The sequence below is a fragment of the Jaculus jaculus genome, chromosome 4 (assembly GCF_020740685.1).
Source record: "Jaculus jaculus isolate mJacJac1 chromosome 4, mJacJac1.mat.Y.cur, whole genome shotgun sequence".
Taxonomy (NCBI): domain Eukaryota; kingdom Metazoa; phylum Chordata; class Mammalia; order Rodentia; family Dipodidae; genus Jaculus; species Jaculus jaculus.
Genome location: NC_059105.1, coordinates 126344186 through 126363844, shown reverse-complemented (window position 1 = coordinate 126363844; position 19659 = coordinate 126344186). Strand labels below are relative to the sequence as shown.

The following is a 19659-nucleotide window of genomic DNA, read 5'->3' as shown; positions in this document are numbered from 1 at the left end:
GGTATGCTAAACCAATAATCCCAAAAGTAAGCAGTTGTGATACTGCTACGCTTAAAAGCTAAAGAAATTAAGTATGAAGTGCTAAAATTTCTATTTAAGTGCTGAAGATATACTTAAAACCTTAATGATTGGCATGCCTGTTTTTCCACAAATTTTGAGAAACTCAATTTCCAATGATTTCTCATGAAAGTCACTAAACAAGAAAAGCCATTCATGGCAAATTACCTAAGTAAGGCTTATTCCTAGACCTCAAAGTGTCTTAATCATAAATGTAACTTTCATAAAGGTCCTCATATAGACAACAAGCAGGTAGATTTAGCCAGCTGCCCTTATGGCTCCATAGGAAGGGCAATTCTGGGTAGCTTTTGATACAAGGAAAAGGTTTTCATCACTAATCAACCTAAGCCCACAGGCAATATACACAGTGTCACAGTCCTGCTTTTAAAAATTATTAAATAAAAATACCACCAATCAATGTCTCTCAATTGTCTTTGCTTGCTATTTTCACTCTCCCTGACATTTCAAGTTGATTCTTAGATCCTTTCCTGTTATATCACATCTAATTTATCATCTACAGATATCACTAAGGTCTCATCATTCAGTGCTTTATTCTGCTGGCATGGAAGGGTAAATTGGTATTTGCTGTCTAGAGAAATGGGAGCTATGCCCAATTAATGAACATGGATAATTCAAATTCTCAAGAGCAGCTCAATAGACCAAGCTCCTTTGAACAAAAATCTGCTACTCAGATATCCTGACCTTGTAAATGACATCAAAGTACAGTACATTGTACTTTATTTCTCATATAGTGGCATAGGTCAGAATAGCTGGATTAATTAGTTTTGCTTGCAGTATACTGACCTATTAAAAAGCACAGCTCCTTGACAACAGTTGTATTGCCATCTGGCTGATTGATTTGCTCCTGATCTCCTTTACTTCTGTTTCTTGCAGCCTAGAAGCCAACTCCAGACATACACAGCATGTTGGCTGTTAATGTTAGTGGGTTGTGGGGACTCAAGGTCAGGCCATTTTTCCAAAATTCCACTCTGGAAAGAATTTGGACATGGGGCAGGGAAAGTCCATGTGAGCAGTAAGAGTGGGAAGCCCAGGTGGTGACTGGAGTACTATTTTTCTTGAAGAACTATGTACCGCATCTAGATGGGTCAAAGAACCCCAAGGAAGTAGATGGAGCTAACCTTTTAGATCATCAGGTTTTCTCTGGTACTTCTCTAAGCTATCTGCTTCACTATCTCATCACTGCATATCTTTGCTTCTCTGGGATCTCCAACTGGATTCTTGCTCCATTACCAGTGCCCCTGACACCTTGGAGGCTAAAACAATCAATGCTTTCTTTATTACTGGTCTGTGCCCTGGGAGTACCTGAGCTCCACTAGTCTTCTACTTATTGGCAAGAGGCGTTGGGCAATTCATTAAATTTCCTTGTAAGTCAATTTTCTCCTTCAGAAAATAGGAGGGTTTTAATCATATCTCTAATACACAGTACTTTACAGCTAAATTCTATGATTCTGTGTCTTTCTGAACCAAACAGAGCTATATTATCCTAATTTCTTTTCTTTAGCATTAAAATAGATATCTATTCTCAACCAAAGTAAAACAAACTGCACACATGCATACAGCATGTATCATGTAATGACAGGGATACATTCTGAAAAATGAAAGGGGACTTTGTCATTAAGCAAACAGCAGAGTGTTCTTACACAAACCTAGATTGTAAAGACCACCAAACACCTCTGCTATATGGGATGGCCTATGGGTCCTAGCTGACATCCACTATGGCACATTACTGTTCTGAACTCCTAAGATAACTGTATCACAGTGCTATCCAAGTATCTAAATATAGGAAATTTACAGTAAGGATATTAGGCAATAAGAGCTTTATAACCCATTATAACCAACTGTCTTAGGTTGTCCATCAGTGCCTAACATATCAACTAAGGAGTATGCATGTACACACACACACACAATGAATTTGCTTTAAAAATGTTTTCACAGGCTGGAGAGATGGTTTAGTGATTAAACACTTGCCTGTGAAGCCTAAGGACCTTGGTTCGAGGCTTGATTCCATAAGAACCACATAAGCCAGATGCACAAGGTGGCACATGCATCTGGAGTTCATTTGCAGTGGCTGGAGGCCCTGACATGCCCATTCACTCTCTCTTTCCCCCTCTGCCTCTTTCTCTCTCTATCTACCACTCTCAAATAAATAAATAAAAATAAACAAAAATAAAAAATAAAATAAAAACATTTTCACTAGCCATTACAGGTCCATAGGAAGTTATAGCTACACAAAAATGAGATCACATGTTTTCCCAAATGATTTAAGATCCCTCAATAATTAGAAGATGAGAACTTTCTGTTTCATTTATAATTGTGAGCAGAAGTTTAATTGAAAAGCCAACTAGGAAACATCACTTACCACCTTGCAATTCCTGAGAAGATGGATTGGTAGTTAAAAGACACTTGTTTGCAAGGCCTGCCATCCTGGGTGCAATTCCAAAACCAGATGCAAAAACAAAAAAAAAAGAAAGTGGTGCAAACATATGGTGTTAATGTGCAGTGGCAAGAGGCCCTGACTCACCGCCCAACATACACACACACACACACACACACACACACACACACACACGTGCAAATACATATTTTAAAATGTTATCACATCCTATCCTACAACTGTACTATCAGGAAAAACAGTGCAAAAAATGAAAAGACTCATCTTCCTCTGTGTAATTGAAAATGAAGGTTGAACAGGCAGGAATGACATAAGTCATACAATATCTTTTAAGTCAAAGTGTTTAAAGTCCATTAAGTATATATATAGGATATTAAATGCTGTGTGTATGCAAGGAGGAAAAGGGGATAGGAAGAACACTAGGAAGGGAGGAAAAGGACGTAAATAATGCAAATATAGCCTCTGAGAAATTATGAAATTGAACTTATTTTTCCTTGTCTCATAAAAAAAAAGCTAGAGAAGACCTAAATATCTAGGGTTACAAAGAATTAAAAATTAAAATGAAATAAGTATCATTTCTCAAGTTATATTTATCCTATGTGCCTAATTTCAACTGTGGACCAGAACAAAACACTCCTACCTTCTTATATTCTTCCATAATAATTAGGTAACAGAAGCTCCACAGTACGCATCATCATTTGTTATATAAACACTGTAAATGAGAAGCTACATGTACATAACCCAGTGACTACCTTTTACCTTGGTAAAAGGAAGATTATTGCTCTTATGTGAATGATAATGCAACCAGGTACGCCCTTAGCCCTTTTCCTGGTTCTAAACACCTCTTCTGCCTCCTCTGCTGAAGAAATAACAGCAGTTCTTCCTAATGGAAACACTTGAATAGCACTCTAAATAGAAATCAATTTGTGTCAGGCACAGCAGTTACCTGAACCTCAGTCTACTACAGATTACAGATGCTCATAAATTAGTGCTGAGATTTCATGTCTATTCTCAAGTATTCCATGGCCTACTAATGATGTAGAAGCTCAAATTTCCTAGCACTCTGAAAAATCCACCTACTTCAGAATAAGAAATTATCACTAATATGTCTCAGAATCAAAGTCAAAATGAATTCTCAAATGTGCACAATGCTCAACATAAATATGCACCCAAATTAAAATATTACATATTAAAATGCCACTAAGCGCAACTTGGTTATGCCAAAGTACCCAAGAATTATGTGAGTTCTTTGATTAAAGAAATACTTCAATTATCTGAAGTACAATCAAGACTCAGAAAATAAAGAACAAACATTGAAAAGGCAAAATACTCAGAGAAGGATGATACTTTATTCACAGAAGGACACCTCAAGGTCATGTATTTTGTTTTAGACACAGTTATAAGCAATGTAGCTATCTACTTCCCATGCTTTGTTGGACCATTAGAACAGCAAAACAGAATTGAGAAACAATGACAAAATGAGTTCGACCACCTGTGGGTGGAAAGGTATACAACTGACAGAATGGTAGCTTTATTTTTTAATGAAACATTCAGAAAAAAAAAAAAAGAATATCCATCAGGAGCAGTTAATGAAGATACAGTTCAATCACTAACCACCAGAAGTACATGGGTGAAGTTTGAGAAAATTTAAAGCCTAAGGTCAGAAGCCTTAGTCTGGAAAACATATTGCCACTAAGAGTATGCCACCCCATGATGTTGCACAAATAAAACATATCATTTTTTTATTTCAGCTTTGGCAAAATTTGGCTTCATGTTTTTATTTTTTACCAGTGGGGCTTAACTGAATTCCCTATACAAGTGCTTCCAGAATAATATGTCATTATAATAACTGAATAAATAGTCTATACATGTTGTATTGATATTGTATTTATATGTCCATGTATTTTTGAATATATGCATATCTATTACAATCTGACATTTTTGAAAATTCTAATGTGATTCTTTGTTTTGTTATTCTATAGTGGCATGGAATAAGAAGGGTTTTTACTTTCCATACTTTGTTCTAAATTATTTCAGATAAAATGTAATGATCATACTGTTTTCTATTATGTCTCCTGAAAAGTTGCAATAAGTCAGAGCATATAAACACTTAAGTGATTACAACTGGGTCTAAAAATGACAGGATGATAACCAATTACAAGAGATTCTTTTAATTCATGGCAGTAACTATTTTATGTGGCTGTATGCCAAACGTATTTAAACATTTGTTTGACCAATCAACTAAATGTCATTGCTAGGTTCAATTTTAGAGTATTAAAATGGATATAAATATATACATATACGTGCACAAAAATTGATAATCTTACAGAAAAGAATAAAATGGCTCAGTAGACTCAAAGAACATGTATAGCTTTGTACTATTACTTTCAGTTGAACTGAAAAGCTTTCATTGCTCTAGCTAATATTTTCTAAACCATCTAAGTCTCCAACTTGGCTCTCAGAGACTTTGAAATTTTCATAAATAAACTACATTTATAATATTAAGCTTTCTGTGCTATAATACCAAAACACAGTCTATGATTAACACAATGTGCTTTGTACATACAAATCAATTTTATTTTTCAAAACTTCTCAAATCCATGTCCTTTCAAAGTGCATATAAGGTTGCCAGATTGTCATAGCAAACAAGCTACAGCAAAAACATTCTCTATTCTTTTAACCATCTATGTTCACAAAACAGGAAATAAACGTGGAGGACCTCCCTTAGAATCAGTTCTAATATTCCATAACTGAAGGACTTCCATAAGAGTCTCATTTTCTGTTGTCCAAACATATTCATGATATTCTAACTTTTTCTAATCAAAATAAAAGATTTATTGGAAAAATAATTCAAGCTTTAGTGTATTGCTACATAATTACAGACAACTTTGCTTCAGAACAATCCTGCTGACTTCCTCCCTATACATGTTATCTTGATTTCATAGACAAGGCCACTTTGTTTTATCTGTGGACTTCCTTACTTAATTAATAGCCTCAGCATAAAACCTGGAACAATAAGTAAGATCTATGAAGTGTGAGATTTGGAATGTAGCATTGTCTTCCAAGACTTTCGTGATCTATACATACAACCAACGTCCACTACCCTTAGCAAAACAAGGAGGTGGGGGAGGGAGGGCATCTTGCACAACTCATATACTAGTGCTTCTCCCAAATTAATCAAACAACCTCACTGAACAAAAAGGCAAATTTAAACCCATACCTAGTAGCATTTCATCTTGTCTAGAGTACACAGAAACAAAGTTTCACAGTACCTGCTAAGACTAGTTTTTCCCCATCTGGGAGTCAGACAAAGCAAAGACTGAAACCAGTTTTCTTCCTGAGATGCTTGAGTTTTTGAGACTTTCATTCACACTGTGATCTCAGCAAGAGCCACTTACAGGAGGAGTTTTACCTGATCGGTTCCTTCAGCTCACCTGATAAGCATTTTTTTAAGTAGAATCTTTGTACATATCATGTGCTGGTACCATCATTTCCCTCCTCCCTGACCCCAATTCTACTGAAAGCCCTTCTCAGTGGGATTTCTGGTATTCACCATGGGGTTATGAGTTATGAATTGTGCAGAACAGGAGGTGGTGGGGGGGGCAATGCTTCTTTGAAAGTGCCCAGGGCTAGACTGAGATCAATTCTTATCTGTATCTCTGAGTATGCAGTTCAACCACTGATAGATTTTCAGAGCTACTGGCGTGGCTTTAATCTGTAGCTAGATTGGAAACCACTGCCATGAAGAGCAGAAGTAATGAGATTGTGACACACCCTATAAACCCAGCACTAGGAAAGTAGAGATGGAAACTAGAGGATCACTAATTCTAGGTCAGTTTAGGCAACATAGCAAGACTCCATCTTTAATTTTGTCTACATCCTTCCCCAGAATATTTGGCAGTGTCTAGAGACTTTTTCATGGGTAGATCCCAAGATTGATGACTGTTAAGCCTCCTACAATGGAGCACCTCATACAATGTGGCAATCCAAACTGTCATCAATGTCACTATTGAAGAACTGTGAACCAGAGGAAGGGCTTTTGACCATTTTCTCCATGTCAAGAAATAACCTTAAAAAGCAGCAAGAAATTATTAGGAAGATGACTTAGAACCCCAGCATTCACAGCCACAAGCCAAAACACTTATACATGGACCTTGTGTAAACTCCCAGGGGAAGTACAGTTATTGTCCACTATAATGTGTGCAAATAAAGCCAAGGGAACTTGCCCAAGGTAATTATGAAATTCTCTGACCTTTAGAAGAAAGAAGACAACACGAAAAGAGAGTTGGGTTTATTCTTCTCTTCTTTGCTGATAACTACCAATATTGCCTCTGAGAAGAACTAGTCAGGTACTTTAGCTAAAAGGCAGATAGAGCCGGGTATGGTGACACACGCCTTTAATCCCAGCACTTGGGAGGTAGAGGTAGGAGGATCGCCATGAGTTCAAGGCTACCCTGAGACTACATAGTGAATTCCATGTCAGCATGGACTAGAGTGAGACCTTACCTTTAAAAATTTTTTTCAAAAAGGCAGATAGAGAAAAGGCTCACAGTGGGAAATATTTCCTATGTCACACTCTCTATCCACCTACCTCAGCTGCAGAACTGGAATTCAGTGACTTCTCACTTCAACCAATCATATCTCTCTCTCTCTCTTGAGTGCATGCTGCCCCCAGGTGTTGGGGAACACCTTCTCTGAGCCCAGGCCAATTGGCTTTCAAAACTTGAAATAGGCATGCCAACTTCTTCCTGAGCCCTGACTCCAAATATCTTAACTAGGCTCATAGAAAGAGATTCACTTTCTGGCTCTTGGGCTGTTCACATCACCACACCTGGGTCTCCTCACTGGTAAGACCATGTCCTTCCCTCTCTGTAACTATTTTTATGGTCTTTTCATTTCTTTCAAAACACACACCTTTTTAATATTTTTGTGTCCAGGGCCCATGTTTGTTCTACCACATGGGCTCTCAAGACCCATTCTCCTTTCCTTGGTTAGCCAAATCTACTTTTCCTCTCTCCAGACAATGGGTATGTCCACTTTCCCTTCTTGAGTCATCAAACCCTCGCACTCTCTCATATCCCTGATATTTATGAATAAAATGTAATGGTTTATAAGTTATCTTTCTCATTCTGGCTTATCTCAATTCTTTGGTTAAAAAACAGATACAAGAGGGGCTGAAGAGATGGCTTAGCAATTAAGGAGTTTGCTGCAAAGCCAAAGGACCTAGGTTCAATTCCCCAGGACCCACATTAGCCAGATGCACAAGGGGGCACATGTGTCTGGAGTTCATTTGCAGTGGCTGAAGGCCCTGGTGTGCCCATTCTCTTTCTCTCTCTCTTCTCTCTCTCCCTCTTTCTATCTCTCAAATAAATAAATAAATAATTTAAAAACAGACACAAGAGGACTGGGAAGCTGGCTTAGAGGTTACGGCATTTGCCTGAGAAACATATCTATTCAATAATATGCATTGTTAAATTTCAAGAAATATTTGCATGGATGACTAAGTTTACATGAATCCAGGCAACAATAAGTCACAATGTATTTTCATCTTTATATAAAGATATAACTTAATAAATGGATAGCATTATTTCAAAGTTGTACCTAAATCTTTTCAGGTAAATCATACATTGATTAAAATAGAGGAATACTTTTGATAAAATCATGAATAATATTTGAAAAAACATCAATATCCTTTCATGTAAAAAGAAATCAACATATCAAATACAGAGACCTCAGAATAGAAAAGGCCAATGTAGCAAACCTGTGACTAATATCAGTTTTCAACAGGGAAAATGTGAACATTTTCCTCTAAATGCCCACTCTCATCATTTCATTTCACACAGGACTGGAATTCTTGCCAGGGTAATTATGTAAATGATAGAAATAAAAAGTATCCTAACAGAAAAGAAAGGAGTAAAACGGCCTGTTATTGCTAATGATATAATTTTATATAAAAAAATCCTAGTCTAAAAAAAACTATTATACCTAATACAAAATATTAGATATCTTTATCATACAGCATACATGAAAATCAACATGAGATAATGAAAATGGATTAAAGAATTGCATATAAAACTGAAACTGTAAAATTACTCAACCAAGCCATAGGGCACAAGTTCCAAGACAATAGCCTGGCAACGATTTTTAGATAAGACCACCAAAACACAGGCAACAAAGTAATGTATAAAATAGGATTGCAACACATTAAAAAGCTCCACATAGCAAAGGAAGCAACTGACAAGGTGAAGTGGCAGCCACAGAAAGGGGGACATAGTTTCAAACCATGCATCTGATGAAAGCTGATTACTCAAACTCTATGAAGTGCTCACTTCTTCCAATACCAAAGAAAATCACCTAATTTTTAAAAATGGACAACAGGCTTGAAACATATTTCTCAAAACCAAATATACATATGGTCAAAAGGTATGCAGAAACATGCTCAGTATAATTAATCCAAATGTAAACTAAATGAAATATAATGATGTATCACCACACACCAGTTTGAATGGCTTCTATTAAAAAATGAAAGATAACTACTGAAATGCAAATGCAAAAACAAATGACACATTGTTGGAAAGAACCTAATGATTTCTTTTTAAAATTTTTTTTTTAATTTATTTGAGAGCGACAGACACAGAGAGAAAGACAGATAGAGGGAGAGAGAGAGAATGGGTGCGCCAGGGCTTGTCCAGCCTCTGCTAATGAACTCTAGACATGTGTGCCCCCTTGTGCATCTGGCTAACGTGGGACCTGGGGAACTGAGCCTCGAACCGGGGTCCTTAGGCTTCACAGGCAAGCGCTTAACCGCTAAGCCATCTCTCCATCCCGATGATTTCTTAATATAAGTGAAAGAAAATGGTATAGCAGTTCCTCAAAAACTAGATAATAGAGCAGTCTCACTTAGTGCTGAGCTCTCAACAGCCTCTTAATTTCAGTTTAGTCACTTCAATGTCTACCCCTCTCTCCATAGAGAAACTTCCTCTCTTTAGTAGTGGTAGCAGCACTCATACTCTTTCTGCCACTTCATGGCAGATGGAGGATAACAAAAGAAATGAGACACCAAAATAGAGGAAAGACTGCATGGAAAGAGAAGGGTTGCCAATGGAATTGAGATGGGGAAGGGGGAAAAGGATAGGATGAGAATGTGATCAAATTACAGTATGTTTATGTATTAAAGCTCTCCATTAGAACTGTCCAAAGAACCACTCTAATCCAATAATCCCACTTCTGGAAATACATCCAAAGGAAATGAAATCAAGGTGTCAAATAGATATTTGCACCCTCATGCTTATTATAATAATAGTCACAATAGCCAAGATACAGAATTAACCTAAGCATTCCATCAGTGGATGACTGACATAAGAAAATATTTCATAGTATTGGAGAGATGGCTCAGCAGTTAAGGCACTTGCCTGCAAAGCCTAATGACTCAGGTTTAATTCCCCAGTACCCATGTAAAGCCATATGCACAAAGTGGCACATATATCTGGAGTTCATGTGCAGTGGGTAAAGGCCCTGGTGTGCACATACTCTCTCTCTCTTTTTCTCTTTCTCTCTCTCTCTCTCTCTCTCTCTCTCTCTTTGTATCTCTCTGCTTGCAAATATATAAAACACACATACACACACACATATATATGTATATATATACATATATATATTCATATATGTATAGTAGAATATGATTAAGTCATAAGAAGAGGGAAATGTCATGTACAACAACTTACATGAAACTAAAGAACATTATAATACGTGAAACCACCGAGGCACAGATAGACAAGTGTCACAAGACCTCACTTGTACATGGCTCTACTCATATTGAACCCACAGAATTAGGAGCATGATGATCACTAGAGGCTGAGGTGATGGAAATGGCAGTAGCTAATCGAAAAGCACAGGATTCACTCAGATGGGAGGAGTAGGCCTGAGATCTGCTACACAGCAGGATGACTTGAATCCATAACAATGTATCTTATATCTCCAAATAACTGAGAAAATGCCAAATGTTCCCTCATAAAATTTAATGGGTAAGTCGTCGAGGGATGCACATGCTAATTTGCTTGATCTATCTAGTTATTTTACATTATAGACAGGATCAATATATCACATGGTAGCCAGTAATTATTTGTAATGAAGATTTGTAAATAAATAGCAATTGTTTTAAAATAAAAATAAACTAGTTAAAGAAAAGAACTATTTTTTTAGTGAATAACCTATCCCTCAGTACTTTCTTTTTAGTTTATTGGAAAGTTTCCTTAACATACTACACATAGGTTTTTTCAATTTTATTAAAAAGTTATCACTAAATAAAAAATTCATTAGATACACCTTCACATTAACCCATTCCAGACTGTGAAGCCAAGCATCATGGCCAATGAACCACTCCATACTAAAACCAAACGATTTTTTGATCTCTTGTAGAGAAGTGTATAGTCAAGGCTGCCCATAGCAATCAGGACATATCAGCTGCCACTGTTGGCTCCTTCAGACCTCAGCACAAGATTGGAACTGGTTTCTCTCTGCCACCAACCTCCAATACAAACAACAAAGAAGCCCGCAGCTTTAGATACAAACCAAAGCAGCTTCAAACCTGTCTGCCCATTTTTAAGACACATTTAAATGCCCCAGAGAGATGTTGCACATTAAGAGCATCTGGGTCAAAGATGCTTAGGAAACCTTGAGAAGAGGGTGGAGGTTGTGAATAGTGAAGGAGTTATTTGCTACATTTTAAATACAAATAAAAGTCAGATTTGTACATCGGTCCCCAACTCAATTAAAACAAAAAAGTCTCAAGAAAAAGGCATATCTACAAGCATCAAGTAAACCCACATGCAGCATGTTAGGCATGTGATATTTCTTTGCAGTGTTGCTTTGAAAATATTCATTTCTTCCCATAAAAACTACTAACTGAATTTGCAAATCATTAGAACACCATCCTACAAGTGATCCCTGGTAAGAGACAGCACAACCACGAAACTGTCAAAGAACCTACCCTTACCCACTAGAGAACAAATTTCACCCTGGCAACTCAGCCGCCCAAGGAGATACTGTTTCTCTCCCGCCCCGAGCACCTCTCTGCCAGAGTCTTTCTGGGTAACAGCTGGGTAAAATTAAAGAAATGTGCGGGGGAGACACTTTCATGATTTCAGAGCAAATGTCAGATCTCCTCCCTATCTACCCCTTAGCCAGAGCTAGCTCTTGCTTGGTAAGGCTGACTTTTGCAGCCATCACCTATTCCAGCTGTCTGCTGAGTTGCCCAGCACGTACTGACCCACCGTTCATGCCACTGTAGACATTCCGGTGATGGGGCGAAGTGTCCTCTTGCGCCTGCCGTCGCAGGGTGCCCTCCCTGCTGCCTCCACCGCCACCTCCTCCTACGTGTTTGAGGTCAGGGCTTCCCCCAAGATGCTGTTTGAGATGCTCCGGGCTGGTGCCCCTGGCTCTGGGAAGGTGTTCCAGGCTCCCGCCAAGCGAGTGCCTCTGCAGATGCTCCTGGCTTCCTCCGCTGTGCCTGCCGTGCTCGGGGCTACCCCCCGACCTGTGCTTCTGGAAATGCTCGGGGCTCCCACTCAGCACGTGCTTGGGCAGCATTTCCGGGCTGCTCCCTGGATGCAGGTGCCTCTGCTGTTCAGGACTGCCTTTGCACAAGGGCTTCTGGTGCTCAGGGCTGGGACCTTTCAGTGCTTTTGGGTGATCTGGGGTGCCAGAAGCCCTAGGTTTCTGTAGGTGTTCGGGGCTGGCGCTCCGGTGCTTGGAGTGCTCTGGGCTGCCCTCGCCCCGAGGCTTCTGCAGGTGCTCGGGGCTGCCCCCACTCGCATGGTGCTTGTGGTGGTCAGGGCTGTCGGTGCTGCCAGTACTGGAGGTGCTGCTGCCATCGCCCACATCCCTCACGCACGGCGCCGCGGAGGCCACCAGTTGGCACAAGCTGGCCTGGCTGTCGATGGAGCACCGGCTGCCGGCACAGCCCGCGCCCTTCTCCTCATCCAGAAGCACACAAAGCTCTTTGAGTTCCATGTTCTCCTTCACCACCTCCTCCTGCTTCACCTCCAGCTCCTTCAGCTTCTGCAGGTACAGGGCCACCTCCTTGTGCATTACACCAGCTGTGTAGCGGCCCAGCCTCTGCCACTCCCGGGACACTCTTTTGCCTTTCTGCCGGTCATCGTCGAGAAAACAGCAGAGGTCCCTCAGTTCCTGATTGTCCTCCTGGAGTTTCTGGTTAATGTCCTGAAAAGAGAGACAACCATTGAAAGGAGGCAGCATCCAGCCCTGACTCCTCTAATGGGATCACCTGGAACTGGTGAATTCTCTAGGAAGGTAAGAGAGGAGGTGAGAGGATGGTAGGAACCTGAAGGTCTATAGCTTTTCGTAAAGGTTAAACTAATAGATGTTCTATGCATAATAATCTATTTGCATTTTTTAATCCAGTGCTACACCAGAATTTTAAGGGAAAAATAATTATGGTTCTTGTATAGCTGGAGAAATTGTATTTCATATGGCTTTACTCATTTATATTTATAGAACAGCCAGTTAACAAACAGGAAATCAATGAGAGTCAAGGCTCCCTGGCCACTCTCAATAAATAAAGTGACCAACACAGTGACTCATCATCATAATCCTAACATGTGGGAGCCTTAAGCAGGAGGATGGCTGGGCGTTCCAGGCCAGCCTGGACTGGATAGTCTGTTCTAGAACAGCCTAGCCTACATTCTGTCTTCAGAATGAGAGAAAAGGGGGAAGAGGATGACGAGGGACTGCTTGTGACCTAGAACATGCTTAGATGCTCTAAAGCAGCATCCACACAGTGATCAAATTCTGCTTAGATTTCAGATTTCAGACCACAGGTGCACTGTCAATCCCAGTACCCAGCCCTGCCCCCACTAGGGAAAATGCCTTCTAAGGGCATTTCAGTCCTGCACATCCCACTCTACTCACATACTTCTGTTCAACCCCAGAAAAGTCCATGAACCACAATGAGCTCCTAACACTTTACTGCCTTTCCCCAAATGGTACTTCTTAGAAAACATTACCTCTGGCCACTCTATTGCTCTAGAAGAATCCAGGGTTATTCCTGGCACCTACTTTACTACTGAGAAAAGACCCTAACATTCTACCTACAGCATTCAAAATCAAGTATAGAAAGTGGTAACATATAATAGTTAAAAACTGTTTTAAGAGACAGCTTTTGTGAGCAAAGATCTAAGTGAAATGAAGAAGCAGTCATGTGATAAAGATGATTCCAGAAAACTATAGGGCAAATGCAAAAGCAATAAAATGATGGAGACCAATGAGGAGACTACATGGTCCAAGCAAAAGGATACTGGTGGCTTGAACACATGGAGAAGGTGAAAATCACTTTCTGAGTACCACCAACTCTGACTACAGCAGTCTTTCTCCTCTCTCCTGTCAATGCTATCTATCCTTTGGATTCTACACAATCATCAGGGCTCATTTTATGTCACTCCTCCATAGTAGTCATTCAAAAGGTCTATCCCAATATAAAGAAGGTCCATTTCTTGGGCTGGAGAGATGACTTGGCATTTAAGGCACTTGCCTGCAAAGCCAAAGGACCCTGTTTGATTCCCCAGGACCGATATAAGCCAGATGCACAAGGGGGCACATGTATCCAGAGTTTATTTGCAGTGCCTACAGGCCCTGACTTGCCCCTTCTCTTTCTCTCTCTCTCTCAAATAAATAAATAATATATTCTTAAAAGAAAGAAAAAGGGTTCATTTCTTCCCTCTACACCATAATCTTACACATTCTCTCTTGAAGTGATTACAGTATAGCCACATGCATACATATGTGTGCCTACTAAGTCAAACTTCCATTTCCACTGGAGTCAGAAGAACAGAGGCCTCAATTGTTCATTCCTCTATATATCCAATATGGCACCCCCACTGTAGTCACCTGAAACTTAAGAAATCTAAAACTGCATTCTGCACCCACCTATTCACCAGTCATACATACAGCAAAAGAAGTACTATGATTTTGTAGGGAAGAAATAATGGTGGTTCTGCTAGCCAGTGCCTGAAGAACTCTGACCTATGCCTCCACCACACAATCCAGAACTAGAAGCATTAAGAAAAAGGAGTTACTTCTTTTAAACATGGGTGCATTCCAACACTCCCCCTGACAAGACTATAAAGTAAACTATAAAACATCTGTCAGCCAAGCCCTTCACTCCTGAAGAAGGACTAAAGAGGAAAGAAATGTAAAGCCAGGAGAAGAAGCCCAGGCAATTTACTTTCAACTCTCTCACTCAACATTACCAACAATTCTGCTTCATTATTTCCAATGCCCACCACTTCCTTTTGTCCCTCAGGGCCACTTTATGACCTCTAGCCTTACCCTTGCCAACCTCTGTTTGTTCCCTTCCCCCTGCCTTTATCTACCATCTGGGTCTTCCCTCATTAACTGCAGTCCATGCACTCCTTGGTCACAATGGTCTTAAAAGGGGGGAGGGGTTGTGAAGATTGCTCAGTGATTAAAGGCACTTGCTTGTAAAATCTGCCAGCCTGGGTTCAATTCCCCAATACCCACATGAAGCCAGATGCACAAAGTGGTTCATGTGTCTGGAGTTCATTTCAAGTGGCAAGAGGCCCTGGTAAGTCCATACTCAGTCACGCTCTATCCTTCTCTGCTCACAAATAAAGATTTTTTTGTTTTGTTTTGTTTTGTTTTGTTTTTGTTTTTTCTAGGTAGGGTCTCACTCTAGCCCAGGCTGACCTTGAATTCACTATAGAGTCTCAGGGTGGCCTCGAACTCACGGTAATCCTCCTACCTCTGCCTCCCGAGTGCTGGGATTAAAGGCGTGTGCCACCATGCCCGGCGTACAAATAAAGATTTTTTTTATTGTTTTGGTTTTTGAGGTAGGTTCATACTCTAGCTCTGGCTGACCTGGAATTCATTCTGTAATCTCAGGGTGGCTTTGAACTCACAGTGATCCTCCTACCTCTGTCTCCCAAGGGCTGGGACTAAAGGCATGCACCACCATGCATGACTAAAGTTTTTTGGTTTTTTTTAATTGAATAAAAACAAAATCTTCTCTGTATGTTCAGCCCCTCCTACTAACAACCCACAACACCTCCTCTTTTGCTGGGAAAATGAATAAATTCAGGCCAGACCTTAAAGCCTCCCTCCTCTCTCTGCCTCTAGCTTCCTTTCTGTCAAATAAGTATAAGCCTTGGTTATGTCTGTGTATTCCAACTAGAACATATCATCTTTTCATCTATGCATGCTTAAACACATGAATGATTCCTCTGAGAAGTGCCCCTCAGCACCAGACTATCACCCAGAAATGCATGAGTGAGGTAATTTCTTTCTTTTATTGCTTAATGTATATGACATACTTGAGCATAGAATATCAACTTTCCTTTACTCATGTAGAGATTTTGCAATCTCGGAAGCAGATTCTAATGTCTGTCTTTGTACATAACACATACCTGTCATGGTGCCCTGCATACAGTGAACACAATATGTATTTATGGACCATTTCTTATTTTATATTTTAGCATATATTAATTGATGTAATTGGTGTCATTATGCCATTTTCTCATATATATATACAAATATATAATGTGTTCTGATTATATTCATCCCCCTGCTGCCTTCTCTTGTCCCCCTCTCACTGATCACTCCCACTGATCTCTTTCCTCTTCCCATCTAGTCTCCCTTCTATTCTACCTAGAGGAAATCAGAAGCTGTGACCATTCAGACAAAATAATGCTAAACAAAATTAATTCTGCTAATCTTCAAAAATGTTTAACATGCTTGCCATGTGACAGAGAGCTCCAATAATGTCCTTCATATGAATAAATGTTCCATGTGACTGTACTGAACCATGCCTGACTTCTCCTAACAGTAATGCAAACAGAACTGACTGGTGATATTGGGTGTATGCAGAGTTTGGGGACCACTTACTTTTATCACAGCTCCTTCTCCCAATTATTAAATTTTCTTGGAAATATGATTTATTTCCAATTTTGAGCTATTCACTTTACCTCTTATGAACAGCTAAGCAACCAGCTTGAATTAATAACCCCATAAGCCAGCTTCTTCAATTCTGAGACATTAAGACACGGAATTTCTTTTTCAAAACACTAGATTTTCTTTCAATGTCTTCATAGGCCTCAAGATAATATCCAAGTGTCTGAAAACTTAAGTCCACCCAAAGTTTCAACCCATATTACCATGTTATAGAATAATTGTTTTAGTTTGTTCTTTTTTAGTAGGGCTTAGGGGCCAAGTGAAATTAATTCAATCAGACTACAGAGGTACAGTTCCTCCAAAGCAGCCCCTGACAGAATTGCAGGTCAGAATAACCTGGATGTTGACATGTGTTCACTCTACTTAATATGCATTTTTTAAGAGAGACAAAGAGAAAGAGGGAGGGAGAGAATGGGCATGCCAGGGCCTCTTGCCACTGCAAATGAACTCCAGATGCATGCACCACCTTGTGCATCTGGCTTAAAGTGGGTCCTGAGGAATCAAACTTGGGTCCTTTGGCTTTGCAGGCAGATGTCTTAACTGCTAAACCATCTCTCCAGTGCATCGCATCTAAATATTTTTAAGGGTGTTCCTTGTACATGAGCACCCCAGCCAACATCTCCTTTCACCATGCCCTTTTGGCCCCAAACATTCAAAGTACAGAATGTCAACTAAGCCTATTGTGAACATCTTCATCTGTGTGACCTTGAGAAAACTTCTGACCTTGTTGGGGTTCCTGCTTCTCTGTAACATTTAGTGGAGCTACAATCCCCTTGGAGCAGGCCTGAAGGCTAAATCTCAGAGAGGTGAACCATCTTCTTAAGCTGACCAAATTGTACAACTGCACTCCCTCCTAACACCCTTAAAAATATTTAGATGTGATGCACTGGAGAGATTTATCCAAGCACTAAACAGGCAGAAGTAGGAAGATCGCAGTGAGTTTGAGGCCACCCTGAGACTACATAGTGAATTCCAGGTCAGCCTGGGCCAGAATGAGACGCTACCTCGAAAAACCAAAGGGGGGAAAATGGGCCAAGTCAAGAAAATTACTGTGGAGACAGACAAACTAATCTTATTGTCCAGCTTTCTTAGAAATTAGAGGGGAAAAAAAACTGATCCGGTGCACCCAGAGCTGCACATTTACTCTCCTCGTGACAGTAACCACCACATCTTGTACTCAATTCCAATTAAACCTTCCTACTCTGTTGTGACTTATTCTCTCAACACCCTAGGAAATAAATGTTATCGTTCATATGTTATTGACAAATAAAATGAGGATCTGAGAAATTACCCAGTTTTTTTCCCTGAAATATGAAGATTCTTAATTCAAACCTACTTCTGAGATCATCTTCCCACTATCATACTCTGCCTCTCAACTCCCCAGAGCCTGGTACTTCATAAATTATCCGCTACTAATGAATTAAAATAAGACAGAGAGCATGCCCTAGGATTTTGACTGTGGAAATATTTCTGACTTCACACAGTCTATGACAGGGAGGTTGGGCCTCAGGGAGCCACCTCCTCTAGGGCTACACATACGTGAGACCAGGACACCCGACCCCTCCCACTTCTCTTTGCCCCAGAATCCCAGAGCTGGGCATGGAGGCAATTAAGGAACGACATCTACCGCCTGAGTAGTGGAGTGGAACTGGAAAGGGACAGAACAGCTTGTGCCTGCGGGAATGTGCTCCCTGAGGTCCCTGCACTGAATTCGTTTGTGTCTGACTTCCTATAAACAAAAGCAGAACAATGAGAGGAAGGAATACTAGGAGGCACCAGGCAAGCTGTGAGGAGAGGAAGTTTGCAGTGCATGCCACCCCACCAGCAGGGCGGTTCCCGACCACCCCACCAGGTCTGCAGCAACCTGGCTGGCATACTGCTGGCGCACCTAGAGCTCTCCAAGGGGAAAGGAAAGTTAGTGGGGCTTCTGGGTCCCCTCTTTTGTAACAGAAGAGAAAGATCTGGCTAAAAACGAAGCAGCACCTCCCTTACTGAACCCATGCTGAATAAAATCAGTAGCAAAATGGGGTGTGTTGGGAGGGGAAATAAAGCAATTCCAATTGACACCAACTGAAGGAGGGGCCAAGGACATCACAGGAGCAGAGCGAGGAAATAATACGAGAACCAAGAACCGATGCTCCTCTGCCTGGGGGAGGGGAGACAATACAAAGCAGCCTGAGGCCCTCCACCCTTTTGGCAGTGGTGTCCTTTCTTCGCCCTCTGATTCCCCACAAGCCCAGCTGGTGGTGCCAGAGCAGCTACACCCGACCCCTAACAGCGAAGATGGCCTGGCCCTGTGCTAAGTAGCTCGCTGGCTTTTTTTCCCCCTGGGTCACTGTCACCTAGCTCCTCAAAACATCGATTTTCCAGATTTCCAAGGAAATTAAAGGTTCTGCATGCCCATCGCCTTCTTTCTTGACTCGCTAGTACTCGCCCCTAGGGCCTCAGAAGGACAGGAGAGAGAAGGCGCTCTCTGTATGGGATAAAGAAGGGAAGCAAAAACCTCCAAAGTTTGCAAAACTTTCCGAAGAGCTGGAGATGGAAACCAGGGGTGCATACCGGAAAGTGGGGAGGGAGACCACCTGTTGAAGGAGAGAGGGAAAGCATGCCGGTGCCCCACCTCCGCTAGGCGCTTAGCTCCCCGCCCCGTCTAGCCAAGCCTCCAGGCCAGGCCCAGCACTCACCTTGAGCCCGCGGATCTCGCCCAGGTGCAGCTGCAGCCGACGATTCACCTCTCGGATCAGGTTGCTGTGGTCCAGCATCGCGCTCACCTTCTCGGCCTCCGCGCGCCGCAGGCTGCGGATCAGCTCCTCCTTGCTCCACTGCAGCAGCTCCTCGTCCGACACTTTGGACAGATCCTCCACGCCCGCGGCGGCCGAGGAGCCCGCCGCCGCGGCCGAAGGACAACTTTCCGCGGCCGCCGCTGCGCCTCCAGCCGCCTTCGACATGGTGTCCGCGCGGAGACAGGAGAGTGGGCAGAAGATGCGAAGCGAGCGGCCGCGGCCGCCTCGGTCCACACCCGTGTGCGCACGGGAGAGTCAGCGGCTCCGCCCCGGGACCGCTGCGGCGAGGCGGCGGGGGTCGCGTCGGTCGCCCATCCTACCTCGCCATCCCCGCGAGCGCACCCGTGAACCCACGGAGCCGGACAGCCAACAGCCGGCGGCGGCCTCGGCCCGTCCCAACTCCGCCCAAGCCCATGGTGAGGG

General features: G+C 41.6%; 1 protein-coding gene across 12 annotated transcripts in view; it reads right to left on the bottom strand.

Moving 5' to 3' along the window:
• Ccdc85a (coiled-coil domain containing 85A) overlaps window positions 1-19401 on the bottom strand; it is a 261994-nt gene extending 242593 nt beyond the window's left edge. For all 12 annotated transcript variants that reach the window (XM_045148128.1, XM_045148129.1, XM_045148130.1 and 9 more), the window contains exons 1-2: window positions 19138-19401; window positions 11743-12691 (exon numbers count right to left, since the gene is read on the bottom strand). In XM_045148128.1, the coding sequence (XP_045004063.1) occupies window positions 11743-12691; window positions 19138-19401 (1213 nt within the window). The remainder of the gene's footprint in view (window positions 1-11742; window positions 12692-19137) is intronic.
• Window positions 19402-19659: the final 258 nt, after the last annotated feature.